Raw genomic sequence first — 21,351 nt, 5'->3', positions numbered from 1 at the left:
ATCGATCGAAGGGGTAAAGTCTCAATCGTAATAACGAATGGTTCATAGCCGCGGAGCCGCTGACCCGGCTTCTGAGGCGGCGTTGACCTCGACCGGTCAAGATACTCGCCCGCGATGTTAGAACGGCTAATTAAATCGTAAGAATCGCGCGTGAGCGAACGATTCTCTATGGCCATCAGCAGAAATGCCTTTCTACGGCAATCTTCGGTCATAGAGAGGACGAAGCTCGTACGTGGCATAAATGACTCCCGTCCATTTCAGTATACGACGCTTGAATATCTTCACATTTGTTATTTTAATCGCGTTTAATAGCTTCGATAGCAGACACGCGTGCACGGAAGCTCGTGTAAATAAGAATTCAATACACGATCCATATGCGCGTACGAAACTTAGGGATAACGGTGCATCGAACGTGATAATAATTGATAGTTCATCCCAATGGTTGGCAAACGGACGAGTTTGCAATTTTGGGTTAATTACAGGCGGCGTGCTGCAATCTCGAATCACCGCTGTGTCGAAGCTGTATTTATCTCGTCAATCGGAGGTATACACGAGAATCACGTTCGGCTGATCGTAGCCACGAATCCCTGACGAGGGATGGAATTTCGTAAAAGTAATATCGCACCTGATACCAGGTGATACCGTGCGAGTTCGTCTTAAATGTGACATAAATTTACTCTTCGACAGGATATTCTCGTCGATGATTATCTTAAGTCCTTCCTAAAATCTCGACATCCTCTCGAAGTATACTTAGAGCGCCCTTTTTAGGGATTAAACGCTATTCGAAATTTCCAAACGTCTCGTCTCCGTGCCTATCAAGATGAGACTCTCAAGCATCGACGTCAAAAGGACGAAACTGAAAACACGAGTATCTATGGTATTTCGTTTCTATTTTTGATGAAACCAGTCGAAGCAAACCGCAACAGTAACGGACGTATTTTTACGACCTGGACAGAGCAGCGTCGGCTTGAGTATTAGCGACAGATGCGTAGCTCGTAGAGCCAATTTAACGGTTGCCACAAAAGCGGATCGAGCAAGCTGAAGGATACGTAGAAAACGACTCCGAGGTCGCGCGAAGAGAGCAAAACGAGAGAGAAGGGAGGAGCGGAGAGGGGCAGAGAAACTGCATTAAATCTCACCCTCTTGTGGCACCCTTGCCCCTGTACGCAACGCGTCGTGTGACGCGTATCGCGCTCACAAAAGAAACCGACCTGATCTGCGACCCAGCAGAAAGAGAAAAAACATCAGTGCACGGGGTGTTCCCTTTGAAACGATTTTCATGGTTCGCGGTTGCTTTTGTTGGACGAAACGGAAACGTGTCACCGACGAGAATCACGCGGTTTAGAATGCTTTCTGTACGCGATCAACTTTTTAGACGCATCGTTGCTAAATTTAGGGGAAGGACCGCTGCGCGCTAATTTGAAAACAGAGTTGCTAAATTAAGCAGCTGGATTCTTCATCCGAATAGGACGCTTTTTATGGTTTATCGAATAGGACGCTTTTTATAGTTTATCGAACACGAGCGGGCAATCTAAAGCATAGAACATATTAAAATATGTTAGAATTATTTTCAAAGATAAATTTCGTAAGAAATCATAATATTTCTTTGAAGCTATTACGACTTTGAAAACTTTGAAACATCTATCAAGTGACGAATCTCGAAGTCACTCGAAACACCGTATGCACGACACAGAAGTATGCAGACACGCGTGTGCACGCAGAAAGAGCAGAATTCGTTCTTGCGGTTGACCTATCCTGACCCAGCCCTTTATAACATCAACGCGTCGTCGCAGCATAGGAACGTCGACAAACATCGTGGATGTCCCTCGATCGCCGAGAGAACACAATGGCATTGCTCGCGTGCAGACACCCGTCTCAGCTCGCGCGTCTCTCCCGTGTGTCCGTCCACTTCGAATAGATACGTTTTCCTCGGCTGACGTGAGCGTGCACGCCTCCTCGGGATCGCGACAGCCTCGTATGGAGTAGAACCGTGGACCACGAACGACGAACGGGAAGAAAGAGGGTTGTCGACGTCAGACAACGAATGGGAAGAAGGAGCAGTTGCGTGTGTGTCGTACGTGGAATTTGACGTGGAGTGTGCTCGATGCGAGTTCGGCCACAATAGCACCGGTGATTGCAGATTCGTGATGATATTCGAGTCGCGTAATTGGTTAGGCTTAAAGGAGCCTAGGATTTTAGAAATTTTCGATTGATCTTGTTCGAAAGGGATTACTCGGAAATATCTTTGTAACTGTTAAGTGTAATAGGTTACGTTTATCAAGATGAAAGAAACGTTAGGAAACTTAACGCGCACCAGGAAGACGAGAGAGAAAGGTTTTCAAGGCAGGAAGCACGCGGTGGAATCACGCGATTCCTCCAGGTTGCCGCTGGCAGCTAGGTTAAATCCCGTTGATCGTAGTCGGCATCCTTTGACGACGTCCAGTTTGTACACGGTACGTACGAATTTAAAGGATTTCGTGAAACCACGTCCGACGAGAGAGCAGAGCGTATCCTTCTCTCTTGGAGCACAGCTTGAGGCAGGATGAAGACGTCCAGAGCTTCGTGGCAGCTCAAGGTCTGCCACTTCTCCCTTCTCCTGGGAACGATTCCTCTCCCCTTTGCTTCCTCTCTTTCTCGCTCTTCCTACTACCTTTGTCTGTCCTTCTCGTTCCTCGTTGTCTCTGAACATTCCTCTCGCTCTCTTCGGCTTCTCTCGGTTTCTCCCTCTTGCTGTTCGTGCCGCCCTCGGCGGTTCGGCGTTCACCAGAAAGAGAAGCAAGAACGTGCCCGAACGAAGAGAGGGGCTGAAGAAGGATAAGACGTGGCATCGCCAGGCGAAAGGGAGTGGAGGGATGACTAGCAGAAAACAGGGAGGGGGCAGGAACCCAACCGACTGAAATAATAGGTTGCGCCTGCGCGCTCATTAACCTTTATACCTTGCCAGGCTACAAGCACCACCGACCTTCTTCCTTTCTTCCTGCGATACACGCCGGTATATCTTGGTAGACGATACGTGTGTTTGCTTTGCCATGATCGGGCACACATGAGCCGCCGATTTCTCCACAGTTCGACTCTCACCACCTTTTGTCGGGGTTGCGTTTCGTGTCTGAATCGACCAGCCGATCGGAGCTGATTGGCGAGCCTTCAACGTGGTATTATGACGCGAACCTTCGTGATTTGAGGATTTCATGTTTTTGCGCTCGCAAAGGAAGAGTTTTCTTTTTGTTTTTTTTTTTTATTAGTGTAAGATTCGAAGTCGACGAGAAGGGTTAAAGTTACGGGGATGGAAGATCAGCGCGGGTAATTGAGAATGTGAAAATGTTTATTAATCGCAGCAAACGAGAACCATCTGTCGCGACCTAAATCGGGGGTTCTTAATCGATGATTAAAGGAAATTTCAGGAGCGAGTGAACGGTTCTTTAAAAATGAAATCCGTTTCCAGGAATTTAAAATTGCAACAATTTATCTCGACATTGCACACAAATCCTTGATCCAAATTTTCAGCCTTTCGTAGACTCGTTTTGCTTTAAATTCGAGCCCAGTACGTCCAAGCGGCTCCGGTTAATTTCATTGGTCCTAGTTACAGGTTGGGTCTGAATTTTTCCAGTCACCGGGATCCGTTTCGGGGATCTAAAGGCGAGCACGACTAATGCGATCGTGGATGCCCAAGGGTTGTATCATGCATTGGAACGCGTGTGCGTGAGCTGGAACGAAAGATTACGGTTGCTCGAAATGCAGGGCGAGGAACGTCGGCGTCGAACGGCGTGTTTACGGATTAAGCCTTCCCTTTTCGAGGATTATGAGAGTTTCAATGTTATAAGCTGCGTCTTGTACCTTTATAACAAACGTACGATACTTTTGGATTAAACGTCGCATACAATCTTTGAGAACGCCATAATGAACGAAAACTACTATCCACGAATCGACCTCAAAACTATTAATTTGACATCATTTATGATTACATATAAATTTCAATTCTGAATGGAATAAAGCTTCGTGGCATTCTTGAATGATAGGAATTTGTCAATGGATCGTTCGTTATATTTATTTCTCCCATAATTTACAAAACACATAAATGATACCTGAATAACGATATACTATCGATCTACTGAAAAGATAGATGATTATAAATAAACTCGATCCTATAGAATCCAGCGTCATTGAATTTCCATCAAGCACGCGGTATAAGTACTCACGTGTGACGAAAACACAAGGCAATCACCGGTCATAAAAACGCAGAAAAATTTCCATAGCACAAGCCGATCCATAATAAACCTCCACGTACTTATGTATTATACATTATCGTAATATATATATATATATAGAATCGACGTCTCGCGTCGGCTGCTCGAAGAAAGAATTAATCAAGCGGCGCAAGCTGGTCCGCCTCTACGTCGAATTCCATAGCGCGACGAACGCGATCGCTTATCGATATCGTTTATCGTCCGATCGTTATCCTTTGACCAGCGCAAAGACACGAGTCGAAGGCGCGTTCCACGGTGGCGAAATTCGTAAGGGATTTGATCGATTCCAGCTATTCCGAGACGCGACGAGACAAAGGAGGCGCGCGCGGTAGGAAGCTGATCGCCGGTTGGTTTCGTACACCCGAGCCTGTGCGCCTCCACCTGACAGAGGCCCACAGATTTATCACTGTGCCTACCCGAACCAGATATCATCTCGCCTCCACCGTCCTCGTGTCCCGTCATACGTAATCCCGCCGCTCCGACAGCTCATCTATTTATGTAGCATTTCTTTTCTCCCTCTTCCTTTCTCCGTTCTCCTTCCCACTTTTCTCTTTCCTTCCCCTCGACTCTTCCTTCAGCATCGCCTAGCAACCCCCTGCCAGGTACGCTCTTCCCTTGAATCCATACCTGTTCTTTCTGCCTCTTTTATTATTATGATCTTCGTGTACAGCCTGTTCGATCGACTCTGTGTGTTTTGGGTATGGCGCTTGGATTATTTAAACGGCGCGAGGGAATTAATTTTTGGAATTCATGCACCACGTCTTATGCAAGATCTGGAAGGGCCTGAGAATAGTTTGTTCTAGGGCCGTGTGCTATAATTTAGTTGGCGGGTACAGGATTAAGGAAGTGTTTTGGAAATTCTTTATGGAAATTATATTACATCGCTGTATTTATTACAGTATTTACGTAATAACTAATTAGATCCAACTGTTTTATTTCGTGTCGTTTAGTACAAAGGTACGCTTCATTGAAAATACAATAGTACGTAATTCCAAAGGGAGGAATAATATAAAGTATTCGACTATATCGCCACTAAAAATTTGGTAGTTGTCGATTGCAGCACGTCGAATCGGCGTGTCACTATACCATTCTATTACAAAATGGTCACAGCAAACTTCGTCGTTTCCGCTCTGCACGCGTTCACTTTCACTGATTACTGCACTCAACCGCAACAGCAACGAAATACGTTTCCGTTAATGCAGTCATTTTTTAGCCGACGCTGTACTTTCGTAAAAGATAGCGTGTTATTAAGTCGAAGCGGTTTCTCCGGATCGCTTGTCCGTCCTAATCTTGATCGAACACGAAAGTACCACGGACAGAAAGAAGAGACGTTACGTGATCGAAGCAGAACAAGTTCAGCTCGTGTCCGTGAAAGGTTTCGAAAAATGAAATATTGTTCGGTTTAGGTGAGCTCGTGCATCAAACGTGGACGAAAGTTTTAGCAAACAGGTAGCAACAACCTCGGTATCAACTGGATTCGAAGGATTACCAACTGGAATTAACTTTATAACGACGACGGATATAAAATCGTAGGATTAAAGGTGATACTTATTTAAGCATCGTAAAATGCACGCGACTCTGGTATTAATGGGCGGCGAAACGTGTTCCAACGAGCCGTAAAGATTAGGAGCGCCATTATATGACGAACAACAACATTCCTCGTCGTTGCACTCGTTAAGACTCTCGTACTATCTTTTAATTTATACTCGGTGTTATGGCAAAGGGGCAAATAGTTGGAACTCGAACGACTAGATGAGCAGCTTTCTCATACAATAGAATTTGATCTTTAAGATACTACGTACATTCTTAGTATTTTATAGTTTCTCGCAGCTATCTTCCATTGTTCTTCATCTACGACTAACATTTCTATTGAGACAGAAATACATATATGTCTTTAAAGGATAATAAACTATGATATTTCAGATCAATTGAATTGTTTGCAAGCGTTGAAAAGAAAACTAAACGGCACAAAATATCGCGCATATCCTTTGACTGGGAAGAACTCCGGAAGTCGAACAGAGAAGTAACGAAGCGTGAAAAATACGCGTGCAGATCTGCATATTTATACGCGTGTTTCTATTATTACCGAGTCTTTTCTTTCTTGTCGGGAGACCGCACGTATATCTCTTTATGAACGAACCTTTCCGGATGAAGAGGTCGCGGACGAGTTTCGCTTCGTGAAACGTCTCGATCGCCGAGCTAAATCGCTTAATCTGCGGACGATTCCCAACGTCGGCGGCCTGTTCGCTGTCTCTTCTATTTAGCTTCACCGGATGTCGACCGGCTGTCAGATTTCTGGCGATGGATCGCGGCTCGCGGAAGATATATTCGACGTCCTGCTCGATCGAAGTGACAGATACAGTCCGTTTGATGATGATAAATCGAACCGACAAAACTATTTGACGAATTTCGTATTAATGAAATGATTCACTCAATGAGACTTCCGCCACATTCCACAATGAAAATATAATTTAATTGCATAAATAAACATTTGTTTTTGGAAACTTGATATCGACTATAAATTACTTTGAGACCCAGTCGTCGTTTTGGAGAAAGGAAATTGGAGATCTTAATTTACATATTTTTTCCTTATACCCCCTTATGTTCATAAATTTCCCAGACTACCGTATTTATGACGAGTGAAAGTTTACGAATAACGTCACAAGATTTCTCCTAGTGATTTCTTTTCGTCGTTATCGCTGGCCTATACTTTCCTAAGTAAACGTTGCAACTTGATTTACCCCTTGATAGATTTGAGCATTACGATCCTGTTTTGACACGAAACACCGCAATTGGAAATACGATCACGGTAAAATTATAGCTCTGTTAACCGACTACCTGGCCGGGTAGGCTTCTATGCCCAACACCGGCGTAAAATGCGATCGTCAATTACGTTGTAGAGGTCTAATTGTTCGCGCGTGGTTTCAAGGCTACACGACGAGATTACAGCGTACTAAATGTTTGCATATGGTTTCTAGCGCGCAGGTCACACCCACGCGAAGCCCTGGATTAAAATCTGTCGGCTGGCTTCTCTCGTTATCGCGCGGGAAGTAAGATGTTCGTGAATAGCTGACGTCTCGACCGATTCGATCCGCTCGAGCGGCTATTATCGTTTGTCGACTTGCGTTTTCTGACGTTGATTACCGCGTCGGCGACTTAATGCGTCTGTCGCTCGCGTTTAAGCGACCGTTGAAAATGCAGCCACCGCGACACTACGCGCGACTGCGTTCGATCGCGACCACGAAACTCCGTAACAATGAAATAATGGTTCGTTTGATGTGGACCGCAGCTCGTATATACGTTCCTGGTTTATGAAGCTGGCAAAAACTTAACCTTGAGAAATTGCGATTAACCATCGAGGAATCGAAACCTTGGAAATCGTGTAAAAGCAACACAAAGCCAGTTTTAATTACACGAAGAATAGGCTGCGAGGCTATTCTTGTGCAATGGTCGGCGAAAGAAAACGTAAATGCGAAAGTATAAAGGAACTAGGAAAGACTATGAGCAATTGGGTAGAAACCTTGGTAGTCGTGAAAAAGCAGATGTTTCAATTATACGAAGAATGGGCCGCAAGGCCGGTACTTAACAACTCTTGATGTGACGGTTAGTGAAACAAATTGTAAATATAACAGTACAGTGAAATTAGGAATAACTGTAAGCATTCCAGACAACTGAAAATTGTTAATCTTCGTGCCAATAGTAGTCACTATAAATCGACAAAAAAGATTTCACTATTACTTCGTCGGTTCTTCTTTAATCTCAATATCAATATGAGTTGCCCCATAGGCTGTACGATAACGTGTTTAATCGTCACACTAAGCGGAGCAATGTTCACGACTCATATGGAAAATGTAATTAACGCGAGGCTACTTATAACAGTTACTCAATACTCTTGGACGATCGGTTAAAGACGAGATATGCATTAAGTGGCAAGCAACGTGATCGAGGACCACGAAACGCAAATCGACGAGCGATGATAATCGCGCGAGTAAGACGTCGGATTTTGGCCGGCCGTCCGCGTTTCGTCTCCCCCTTAAACGGTTCTCGAGCACACCGGACGAGAGAGAAGCGAGGATCGCTTGGGTGGAGACGCGAGAGCAGCCGAAAGGCTTCGGACGAGGAACGGTGTGTGACAGCGTGTAATCTCGCCTTAGCTTCGAGCCTCGCCGAAATAACAGGTTCCTCTTTCCCTCGTTCAACGCGATCTTCTCCCTCTTCCTCTTTTTTCCTTCCTTTCTTTCTCTTCGTTCGTTTCTTCCTCGTCGTCGCAAAGTTCTCCACGATTCTTCGCTGATCGCCGTTCTTCTCTCTTTTACTATACGCTGCACAAAGTTACGATTTCGTGTTCGGAGACATTATTAAGCCAGCAGCGATGTCGTCATCGATGCACGCTCGAATCATCGTCCAGCGAATCGGATTCTTAATGTTCAACTGCTACACGTGGTTCACGCTCTCTTAGCGGATCTGAACGCCGCGATATCACCTGTAATGATGAATTTATAAAAATACACCGACGCTCGTTGCAGATGCCGAGATGCCCAAGTTCTTGACACTATAGCTGTTGCAATTCCAACCAATGGTAATGCAACTTTTATCTCGACGTCCATAATGTTGAGATACGATGGAAATAATCGGCAAGAAATGTAAACCACAAGGTTCCAATTGCGCTCTCCAGGTCATACTCTGGAAATACAAAGTAGGCTTCCCGTTTTAATATCTTCGAGACTTCCTTCTTCTTTGCCTTCTCAATTGTCGCAAATTCTTCTATTATCGTTCCTTTATTGCTCTTATACAACGAGATCAAGCTTCCGTTAACAACTTATCGACAAGTCACGTTCCGATCTCATAGTTACACAGCTAATACCTCCTACGTACTATTAAGCGTTACGTAAAGCTCTGAATCGCCGGAGGGCAACAAATTACAACCGCGAAACGACAGATATCGGCACGGAGACCTAGACAACGATGCCAACGACGAGGTATTTATCGGTGTGTCATCGGTTCGACATTATTGCATGACGCTATCCCTCTATACTGCAGGGTGTTGCAAGTGATGGCATAATGTTCGCACGGCAAGATACTAAACGATCCATGCATCAACGTCGCGAAACTCCTGTGACACCTTTCCTTTCGCGGTAGCGATAATTTCATCGAACCGAAATCTTGATTAAAATTTGCCCGGCCCAGTGGTTATGGTAGAAGCCATATTTCACAGATCAATTTCTCCTGTTCGACGATCAAACGACGTGCAAACGACATCGGCCACGATCCTTCTCTTTCTCCATTCTACGAACGATGGAGACAGAAAAATGACGTTTCACTCGACTAAACACGATGTCGAGAGACTGAAAGCTATCCACGGTGGACGCGCAAGCCGACTGGTAGTTAGGTCGGTAGCTTTCGGTCGATCGTGACGTCGATCGGAAGTGGACACGGTTTTCAGGGGGAGCCCTAGTGTATCTCTGGTATCGCGGCACCAACGTGTCTCTTTCGCTATGGCATTGCGCCGGTTCCACCATGACGACGATGATATCGCAGTCCGCCGATCCGCATGAATACCGAAGAATCAATCACCGTACTGATCGGTGTGCCCGATAACGAGGCCCGCTGCACGATCTAGATTTGCATCGGTGGGCCACACCATTGAAATCATAATAATACCGCCGATCCATTATTACGCGGACCCGGCTACGAACCGGGATACAGATGTCGTTTAGCGGTCGGCTTCCAGCGAATACTCTCGTGGTAATTGATCCATCTCCGACCGCTGTCGACCGATTATATTATCACTCCTTGCGCGTCGATCGCCGTACGATACTTGCGCGGGAATTCGTGAGAGAACAATAGTCATCTTTGAAGAGCGGATAAGTTCGACGTTTGAACTTTCATGGATGCTGAAGGGGTAGATTTGAGAACTTCATATTTTTCTATACGATGGAAATTGATTCTGAGACCGAGGTCTACGAAAATACTTGGCGCCTGTCTCTTTCATCACAGTGTCTGACTAGAATCTCAGCTACATTACAGCAGATTACATACCTTTCTTAATGATGAAGGAGAATCTTAAAATTAATTTCTGTGAGATTGCTGTATATCTGTTACTGGAGCAATCGTTAAAACTTCAACCAGAATTAATTTCAGTAGCGACGAACAAGAATGCTTAATAGATAGATAGAGGTACGGACACGACTCGACGAGTTTGACTAGACAAGACGTGAACAGATTCAAGTCGATCAGCGATTCGGAGGTTTTCAAAGAGCTACGATGTCGACAGAAATTTATTCCGATAATGAACTCGGGTAGAACACCCGGTACAAAGTATTCGAGTGGCAAGCGCAATTCGAAAAGGTGGCGCGTGGACCGGTTCGGAACCACATTCCCCCTTGACAGAAGTGCCGAATCATTCGGAGCTGTTCCACTGTCAACGTTGAAACACAGAATTCTTATCGACGGGAAATTTGACCGCCGGTGCTACTCCTCCAGCGATACTACGAAATCTCGCGCTCAATTAAGCGATCATTGTGATCTCTGAACGTCCTGATTCGTCGAGTTTCGTAGAACGTTGAACGTTGTTCGAGCACCGGTATTCAAGAAAAGTTAACGAACCTGTGATTAGAAAAATGTTATTTCAGGGATCAAGTCGTAGTTGCGCACCAGGGAACTTTGAACGAATATCCATTTATAAAATAATAATATGGAAGAGCTAGGACATAAAGTGATAAGTGAGTTTCTGTGTACCCCAGTCTCTTCGCGATTAATACTCGAAGCCATTAAGTAAGATTTACAGAAAACGCTGAACTTGGTGCCTTTTCGAATCGTAGGAAACGCAATCTATAATCCAAGCTGACTCTCGAATCGTTCGATTCACGCCCGTCTTTAACCTCATGGGCGCATTAGTTTCCTGTCTTATGAGAAACCTTTGAACATCCTCGGAGTCGAACATTTACTTTGATGGCTAAGTAATGATTCTTATTTCACGCAACGCTCGTAGGACACACGGTGGCGATCCCGCGTACGACCGCAGAATAAGCGGGCTCTACGGTGCCGTATGGTAATCGCTATTCGGATTCCTCACCACGGGTCGCTGGATCATTGCGTTTCCTAGTAATAAATTGTGTACCTGAAGCCCCGCGTGATACGTACAAGCTTCCAATAAACGGCGCACTTTGTATCTTTTAATCTATGGAGCCACCGTGAAAAATTCGAATGGCATTCCGACGAAATTTCCCATGAACCGGCTAATCGCTTCCGTGACGTTCTAGTATCCCTATCGGGGCCGATAAACTATCAATTTATAAGAGAGGCTCTCCTGCCAACGAGGTTCACTTTTACATGAAGTTCTGAGATATCCTCGAGCGGTTTTGTTCGAAGCCGTAATATCGGATACGAAAGGAGAGGGTCGAAAGTGGGACCTCGACGCTAACAGCCGGGCAATCTCTGATTTTCTCTCCGAATGGCGGAGATGATACGGTCGGCCGGCAATTAGCCACCAACCTTACGCGTCCACTCGGTTCGTTCCAGTGCGGCTTGTGAACGTCCGCATCTCGTCGCCTGGTTTCTCTCTCGTCATAGCTGTGCCGGCCCGGGAGGATCATGAGCTATAATCACAAGAGGGGTCGTCGAGCATTACAAACAGCGGCCCGTCACGCGAGCCGGTCGAGTTAGCACCGTTCAGCCCGGGGACCATTGTCGGGTAACGTTGCCTTCCAGGGATCGTGGCAGCAGAAGAGGAGGACGGAAAAGAAGAAACGACGCGAAATCGGTAGTAGTTGATGATCATAATGGTGGAAGTCGAACGAAGGAAATGAAGAGGGCTTAAGGACGATGAAAGGAGCGGTCGTAGTAACAAAGACAACGAAATGTGTCCAGAAAGAGACGGTGACGAGAGAAATCGCAGGTTCTACCGGAGAATCTGGCCTCTCCGGGTTTCGCAGAGAACGAACGTATAATATCAGCGTGAGGAAGAAAGAGAAAGGACAGCGCGGAGTCGAAGGAAGATACGGGGAGAAGAGAGAAACGAAGATCTCTTTCCTGGTGGTTGGGAAGAGAGGGTGGGGGCAAGGTGGATCGCGGATTGAGTCATTATGCTTGCTCGGAGGAGACCACAGGCCTTGATGCGGGAACGGCTGCCATCGGCTCGTGAAAGGAAACCGACCGGATGATTCAACGTATACAGACGGACAAAGTAGTCGCGGTGCTTACTATACACTGCACTCATCCTTTCCTCGTCCCTATTCTTCTTCGTCTCCTTCATTGTCCGCATCTTCCTATTCCCTATTCCTCATCCAATTCTCTTCTCGTTTCTCTTCGCTCCATCGTTCATAGGCCGCGCTGTGGAACTGGTTATGGTACGTTCATCAAGTTTGACCAGGACGAGAAGGACGGAGACCAAGATAACCTGTCGATCGCGCGTTAACTAATTTTCCATCCCGGTTGGCCGTTCGCGTTTTCTTAGAAATTGATCGTTTCCCGTTTTTTTCGCCAACATTGATAAAGCGACCTGACTCGTTACAGCGAAATTTATTAACGCGTTTGGTTGCTTTTCGACGATGCACTATCCAAGCAACGGAGAAATACCTCTTCGAATGAAACGAGTTTTTTCTTAAGAGTAATTAACGTAGTAATGCGAAACGCACGCTGGAGTTTACTAATTAACGGTAATACACCGTTGTAAAAATTGATCGATCTTCATTTTTTCGCCCACGACGATAAAATCTCTTTCTTACCCGTTTCCTCGTACTTTTTCTGTCGTACGTCGCAATAAAAGCGACCGAACTCATTACGCAAAAGTTTGTTAACGGGCTCGATTCTTCTTCGTAATACGTTGGTTAATTAAATGGCTTGTAATTTATGTTGGCAGCAAGCAAAGCGCGCCTTTGTTATCAGGGGGTAATTGGACTTTAGCAAAATCGAGCAACGCTACCGGTTTTTTCGCCGGGGCAATAAAGCCCGCTCGAACGAAAAGCATTAATAAATTCTATTCCGGTTCCACGTGAGGTGCGTTCTCTTAGTAAGAAGCGATTTAAGCTAAAGATCATTTACAGCCATTCCGGTGATATTCTTCGAGTAATTTTCATTATTGTGTTAAACGATATCAAAATTAATCCACTGCGATAACGAGAAGTAAAAATTTGTTGCGTACGTTATTCTCCGAGCGATGTCGGTCTCTCTTAAGCTGATAATCGAATCATCGAACAGCAGCATCTTGTTGGAATCGCGACAAAGATCGAGATCGGGTCAAGTAGGACTATTGCACTCGCGTGTACATCAATATTGTGACATCGGACTGGTCCATCGACGAGTTCTGCACCGGTATCATTATGGGTAGCTAAGCCACCACTGGATTTTATCTCGATCATCGAGCCGGTGTAAGCCAAACGAGTTGACAAGTCCACGATTCGTCGGAGAAAGGAAGGTCGGGGCGACAAATAGAAAAGGAGAAACCACAGGTACCAGGGTCGAGGAACAGAAAAATCGTTGCCTGAAACCACACGATCGATTACCTGACTCTTGGAAAGAGAGGGAGCGCGGTCGGGAATCTTTTGACAAGTCACTTTGGACCGGGCAACCTGCTTTCGCGGAATCGTTCCCATCGCTCCCGGCTGATACCAATCTCGCTAACATATCGTCCAGCCCACAGACACCATAGTGAAATGCATATTTCGGTACATTGCGTGTCCCTCCATTCCTGTCCGTTTGTTTCCCCATTTCTTCCCCTTTATTTGTCTCTGTGTTTTAAAATGCGAGACGAGCGTAGGTGTCCTGCGGAGTATCAAAATTTATTCGCTCCCACCCTTTTGCGCGTTAAACGCTAGATTCTCCTGTGTTCATCACCGTCCGATTGTGTCACCACCCGATTCACGCGATACGATGCGATTAAAGTCACACGGAATTGTTCGAACATCTGTTTTCCCTTAAGTAGCTTCACGCCCGATAGTTCACGTTGAACGAGAGTCGAGAACGAGACAGTCGAGAAAAAAAATTCCCTCGTCGTACAGATTGCCATGATCGTAACGGTGAGAAACGCGATACAGGGAAAAAGTGGTCGTTTGAAACGTGTACGAAAGACTTCATCAACTTTCTTAATGCGAGAGAGTTGCGTGGCAGTACGTACATCAGGGTACGCGTGGGGTCGCGCACGACAAACCAGCGGGAGATCGTAATTTGCGGCATAACTCGACGAAGAAGAGCGCACTTTCACGGGCATCGCGACTGCTCTACTTGTCATTCGTCTAACTGTACATTGTTATTATGTCGTTCAGGAATGTGGCGTGGAACGGATCCCCGGATAATATCACATGACACGCGTATTCACCGACCTTTCTTGTACCGTTTAAATCCTGTTTCTAAGTACTGTACGTGTCACTGCCCTGGTACGTGCAATTTCGAATCAATAATAATGATATTACGTCACATAAACTATTACACATATACATGTTAGACAAGAGAAAAAGGTATGCTAATAATAAAAAATGTTCGTTTCGTATTTCAATTGCAATCGGAGCGCCAGAAGAGATTGCAACGGCGGAGACTTCAACGCCGGCACAAGCGGGATCGATCCGTTTTCTCAGCGGTCGGCAATTAAACCGAATCCGTGCTCGTGGTCGCGGTTACGGGAGGAAGAGTAGCATAACACGACCGCGTTTGTGCCTTTTCGAGCATCGAAATTGAAGAATTTACGAGGTTGACCAGCCCGAGCATTTGCCTTTACACCGCACCTCCCTTAGCCCGTTCCCTTAACAGCATCCTCGTATCTGCGGCCGGTCTCCCTCGCGTTCGAATTTCGTGGTCCCACGTCGATGCTTTCTCGTCTCGTTTCGTCCATCCGTCCGCTCGTCCGTCCGCCCGTCCATTCGTCCGGCGTTGCCGCGCGGATTCAATGTCCATGCAAAGTAAACGGCGGTCTCGAGAACGGCTGTCAATTATCCGTTATATACGGCCCTGGCCCTCGAACCCATTCTTAACGACCCCTTAAAGCTGGCCACGAACAGTCCAGCCCCCTCTCCACGCGTCTCTCTGTATCGCGCCCGAAAACTCGGAGGCATGGGGAGGCCTTCTTCGACGACAACGAAAATGACCACGAGGACACGAGCGGACCAACGAGAACGAGCCAAGGAACGAACGAACGCGCGACACGAGAAGGACGAAATTGAAGAGGAGGAAGACCGGCTGCGAAACCGGGGGTGAGGTGGAAGCGGTTTCCGGGAATCGTTTGGTATTCCAACGCTACCGCCACTCGCGGCACCTTCCTCCTTCAAACTGCGGACAGATTCCTCTGCGGCCTCGTCGAAGAGGCCGATACAGGGACGATCGCTTCTATAGCCGCGCCGCGAAGTGTGTCAGAATTGCAAATGGACAGCGCGGCAGCCGACGAAACACAGAGACCGACGCAGTCGACGGAAAGAGGGCGCGAATTCCAACGTGTAATTCTCTAAGATGGATTCGAGCCGAGACCAAGGAATTCGTGCCGTTCCGTTCCAAGTGGGGGAGTCGGGGTTTCGGGAAAAGGGCTGACGCGTTCCGTCGACAGTGGGAAAGATTCGTTCCGATTTTACGAGAGAATTCGTCCCTTTGTCCCGCTGAGAGGAACTGTCTCTTTTTCTAGCGCGTGTTTGTTTTACGACGCAGAGAATGAATCGTCTGTGCCAGCAGAAAACCTTCGAGTCCGAGTCAAGGTTCTGTAACAATGAAATTTTCTGAGCAAGCTAGAGCTTCTTTATGACCACGATTTAAAATTCATAGCGGAATAATACGATAAACAAGATCGGTTGGCGCGAAGTTAACGAATCTTTTAACGAGGCGACGCTCGCGGAGCACAGGAACGAATGACGCGGCGAAGAGAACGTTCAGGTTAACAGGTACGAAGCATCATTCTCTCGCTCGTAAACGCCAACGCCTCGTAATTATAACGATACGTCCCGTTCGAACGTAACGAGCCAACTGAGAGGAGATCGAAAAGCCACGGGCTCCTCTCGTGGCACACCGAGGCTTTCGGTCTGCTCGTTACGTTTATAGCGGAGAATCGCAAATCAATCAATTTCTCTCACGAGGAGACCTTTTTCCGAACGAGTTAATTGACCGTAGCGCGACAAGCATCGTGCTCTAAGCTGACTTCATCACGATTTGTTAACGTAACCGTATATACATACTACAGCGAACCGCTGTGTTCACTCACCGAGTTCAGGCTGCTCACGATTCCTGTCAAACTCCTGCTGGATCTCGCACGATTTGGTTAGTTGTCTCGTTTACACCGTTCTTGCTCAGCTTCCTACTCGAATTAATCGCGTGAACGGCGTTACGTAACGATGTGAATTTCTTCGAATACACAAACTTGACGCGGGCTCTTGAAATTATAAAAACACGATGAATTTTGTAACTCGTTTAAACCAACGCGGCTTGATCTCTTGGAAAAGTGGTATACGACGATATTCTATTGTTCTGTACTCCATCATACACGGTGTAAGTTAAAATTAAATTTGACAGATTGTGCTTACCTCGATCTTCGTAATACCTACTGTTCTCAGAGATCAGTAACGGATGATCAAGGTTTTGGAACGAGGATCATTGGAATTTTACTGGCACGTCTATTTAGATACGCTTGGATGTTCGCGTTTTTCGTACGTAGAGTGATTGAAAACGCCTGAAGCGTGGAATACGCGGCGATTCGTCGAAGGCGCGTCACCGTGTGCGGATAATAGCTTATTAACAAAGCATCGGCAAGGCGCGCGAGGAAGTGACAGAGCGGTCTCTCGAATCAAGCGGAACAGAGAAAATAAAAAAGCAGGCGAACAGGGAGGTGCGACGAAGAAGGAGATGAAATCCTGATGCCAGGAGTCCAGTCACGGGTTTTGTCGACGCCTTCGAGAGAAGGGTCTTGACACAACGGGGCTTTAATTACGCCGATATCACGGTAATTAAGCCGATCAATGCATGCCATTGTGCGGCGACCGCGGGGCCCCATCGACGCTAAGGCCCATCCATAATCACGGTCATGGACCCCCTTCGTCCGACACAAAAGCACCCCGGCCCATGGGACACCAGGGCGTTTCGATCCTTGTGCGTTACTTCTTTTTGTGGAGAAACCGCGTGAAAGGAGGCGCAAAAATTGACGCGATCTTCCACATGATACAATTCGTTTAATTGAAACACGAGCACAATATAATTCTCGCGAAGGCTCACCTCGAGTTCGTGCATGAACAATGTTTCTCGTCAAGCTCTATCGACAAATTGTCGAGAAATACAAAGACACGACATGGTCGAACAGGAAATTTCCGAATTCTTGGAATCAATTTAACGATGTTTAAAGGTGCACGAAGTTAGAACGAACGATAGGACGATAGAAATTACTGTTACGATTTATCCTTAATTCTAGTCCTTCGTGGCTCGTTCTTTCAATAATCACGAGCAATTATGTTGCGCGTGGCTGGAAGGCAGGTTCGGGCTGTGACGAATATAAATACTCTCCTTTCAATTTCTCGTAGTTGAAAGAAACGCGGCGTGGAAGGTGGTATTTCTTCGAGTCGAGGGAAATCGTGTGTGAAATTCGTTGCTCGAGGCGGCCACGGTCTCGTGGCACATGGTCGTTCGTCGGGGTAATCGCGGCTTGTGTAAGCATCGATACCAGAAAATTGTTCGAAGTCGCTCCTCCCTAAAGCGTGCTCGCTGGGAGGTTAGTCTCGTCGCAGATACCAACACGACAACGTTCATTCTATTAATCGAATGGAGTTTGCGTTACAATCATCCGCACGATATTTCCCCGTAATATGCGCCAGTTGCTCATTTTGTCGAGTAGAATCCTCGTGGCTTCCAGTTATTAGTGATTATAGCGTAATTCGTGATCTTCGTAAGGGCATTTCACCTTTTCGATCATGTTACGGTTTTCATTACGAATTCGAAGGTATGTTGATAGTTATAGCAGTCTCCGTTGTATAACGAGATCATAAATTGAAGCATGAAGGAACGGTATTACTTGTTGTAAGCCATTTTGTACTTTTAGCGAAAGTTATACCAAAACTGAGATAAAAAATGTATGCAGCGAGGAATAATCTGTCATCTCGGCAATTCCCCTGTTAGCAACGCGTTTCTACAATATTTACATTCAACTTGGAAGACTTTTCCATTCAAGAAAAAAATGTAAATTTCAATGATTCAAGGGAATTTCAATAATAACAAAAATATAGAAAACTACAAAAAAAATATGGTATGTTTAAAATAACAGCCCAAGAATACTCAGCAATCACGTGCCATATTGTTACACCGTGGAAGTTACTAGAAACTGCTTACACGCCTAATGGAACATATTCGAATCTTGTCATCAAAAAAATCGATGAAAGGAAGATGCATTAGATCTCTCGGTGATTAAAGTCCGTCGCTAGACCGTGGAACGATGAGAATATTTTCAAAGGTGCATCGTCACCATTCCTTTGTGCACTGCCCCAATTACAAGAAACACTCCTAAGGACGCGACTCATCAATCCCAGTTATTCGGTCGACGATGAACGTACGAACGCTTTGTCACTGTTTACCGAGGTTTATCCGTCGCGTAAAACTCGGAACTTGGAAGCGATGAGACGAAGGGAGAAAGATTTGTTTGCGACCGCCCGCACCGTTTCAACTGTTTGTCGTAGGAGTTAGGACGACCGAGCGTTCCCCACAAAGTGCCGCTCTTTCTCTCTCTCTCTCTTTCTCTCTTTCTCTCTTCGTCTGGTCGGTTCAGAAAACGAAACGACCAGCCGAACGGTATACTTTTTAGTCACTATTTGCGCCGGTGATTCACGAAACACGAGCGGAAGAGGATCATCAGTCTGTTCACTGCAATCTCTCGCTGCTTTCCTGGACAGATGTAGGTATCCTTCCAATTGGGAAGCGTAATGTTTCCACGCTGCTTCCATTAACCGTATTTATCCGGAACTTCTTGTCCATTTCAACCTGTTAAAAGAAAGTCGTTCTTTGGTATCTACACCATCCTTTACTCGACAATTTCCTGAACGTTTAAAGGAGGATCCAACGTATACTCGAAGGATTCGTTTCACTGTAAAGAAATAATAGTCTTTTTTAAACGTCTCAACCAAAATCCATTGTTTAATGGGGATGTTCACGTTGCAGGTGACGGTCGTCAGTACGAGCACACCAAGCACCAACACGGTTCATCCCAGCGTAAACGACATGGACTGGTTTGCCGGTGTGGCCGAGGAGGAACTGCTGTACTACACGGGCGTCGGCAACGACGTCGATTCTCTTTGGGCTGTGATCGGGAGCTTCGTACCACCGCCGCCTAGACCACCTTATTTACCCGAGGAGGGTGTTACCACCGACGGACTTACCACTTGTGATTTGTGTTCGTGGGCGTGGAGGAACAACAGGCATTCCTTTTCTCTCGACGGCACTCTCGGTAAGTGCCACCGGCACAATCTTATTTCCACCCTTCACGCGCTCCATTCCAACGATACTGATATTCCAGATATTCGTGGGTAATCGCTCGAACACGCGACGAATCGTTTACTCGATCAAATTTATAGATTTTTCATCGGTTCCAATTAAGATCCTTTGTCTGAGTGTTTTGCTTTGACGACGCGTTTCTGGAAGATGATGTTTTCAGTGTCCCTTTCGGAATGCCTTCCTCTTGTCAGCTCTTCAACCGGACCTCTCTTGAAAAGGGTTAGGAAAGTATTATAGTGGTAACATCAAGGGCTACGTGTTATTCCTTCTGTACATACTCTACCGTATTTTTGGCGTATTTGCCGATTAAACAGCTTTTCTAGAGGATGCTTCAAGCCAAGTTTCTATCGAAAAACAAGATCTCTCCTAAAGTATCCTCTGAGTCCAGTGACCAGTACGACTCTCGACATTCGCGTAATTAAAGGATTTCCGAGAAAAATCAGACTAGATGAATTTTTGCGGACGTTTATTACGAGATGTAACGATGCACACCGACTAAGAAAACGACGGGCATTATCGGACGTGCGGTTCCATCCTGAGGTCTCTCTTGCTCGTTTTTTACATAAGAAAATAGAAGCGACTTCATTACGAGAAGATACTCGAAATCGATGGTCAGGCAGCTGTCGATACAGTCGCAGTACACATTGGAAGTTAGATTATTAAGATTTAATGTTAGGTAATAGAACATTAGAATGTGTATATCTCTAAAGCAAACTGTTAAATAACATTTGCCGCTTGTTTCCGATAGAATCAATGAAACGAACGATCGATCTGCTTGTACATTTGAGGAAAAGAAGGAAGAGGAGTAGTCTTTTAATGTACGTGTAACGCTACGTAGAACATTAACGTCTCGTATACCTGGAAGGCGTTCGCGATGTCATAATCGATAGGACGGAATTGGTTAAAAGGTAAAAAAGGAACGAGCACGCAAGGTGTACGTCTTCCAGCGTATGGGGTCCTCGGGGTGAAAGGTCGACCGTTGGGTGCACCATGGGAGGCCCGGCGTGCGTTCGTGCCTGTAAAACTTCACTCCACCGCTCTCTCGCACGCTCCCTCTCCACATGTCCCTCATTCGACTCGCGCTAATTCTCGTGACGGACAAATTAAGACGGATAATTCAAGAGCTCGCCCTCGCTTTAGCCCGACCTCCACATCCGGCTGAGACGTTTCGACCAATCGGAGGTCCGATACGACCACTCCTGTGACTCTCCCTTCAGCGATCGTATTCACGATCTATTTTTCTCTCCTCGTTCTTCGACTTAGTTGACACGGTGGTAATCGTAGAGATTCGTATCAAAAGACTACGAAACGAAACAATAAAAAGAAATAGAAAAAAGTATTTCCAGACTGCCAGGTTCTGAGATGCGAACATTTGAATCTGTCAAATTCGATATGGACGATTTCAAGGATGGTTATAAGAATTCAAGGTTGGTTACGCGGAATTGAATAATAAAAGACAAGATTGCATATAACTGAACAACGTAAAAACAAAACCGCATCGATCGGTGCTTAAACACTCGATGTAGAAACGGTTTCGATTGAAAAGGTTCTTTGGACGGAGGCCGTGCTGTACATTCGGTCGGAGGAATTCGTCCAATCAGAAAGCCAGCTCTACCCTGAAGGACCTTGGTTCGCACGTACGCGAACCAAAGTGTACATACATACATAC

General features: G+C 46.0%; 1 protein-coding gene across 2 annotated transcripts in view; it reads left to right on the top strand.

Moving 5' to 3' along the window:
• The window catches only part of LOC117153538 (uncharacterized), a 74,627-nt gene that overhangs the window by 22,457 nt on the left and 30,819 nt on the right, over nucleotides 1–21,351 (top strand). For both annotated transcript variants that reach the window (XM_033327680.2, XM_033327679.2), the window contains exon 2: nucleotides 19,350–19,635. In XM_033327680.2, coding sequence (XP_033183571.1) covers nucleotides 19,350–19,635 — 286 coding nt within the window. The remainder of the gene's footprint in view (nucleotides 1–19,349; nucleotides 19,636–21,351) is intronic.

Source organism: Bombus vancouverensis, chromosome 1 (genome assembly GCF_051014615.1).
Source record: "Bombus vancouverensis nearcticus chromosome 1, iyBomVanc1_principal, whole genome shotgun sequence".
Taxonomy (NCBI): Eukaryota; Metazoa; Arthropoda; class Insecta; order Hymenoptera; family Apidae; genus Bombus; species Bombus vancouverensis.
This window is presented reverse-complemented; position numbering and strand designations above follow the sequence as displayed.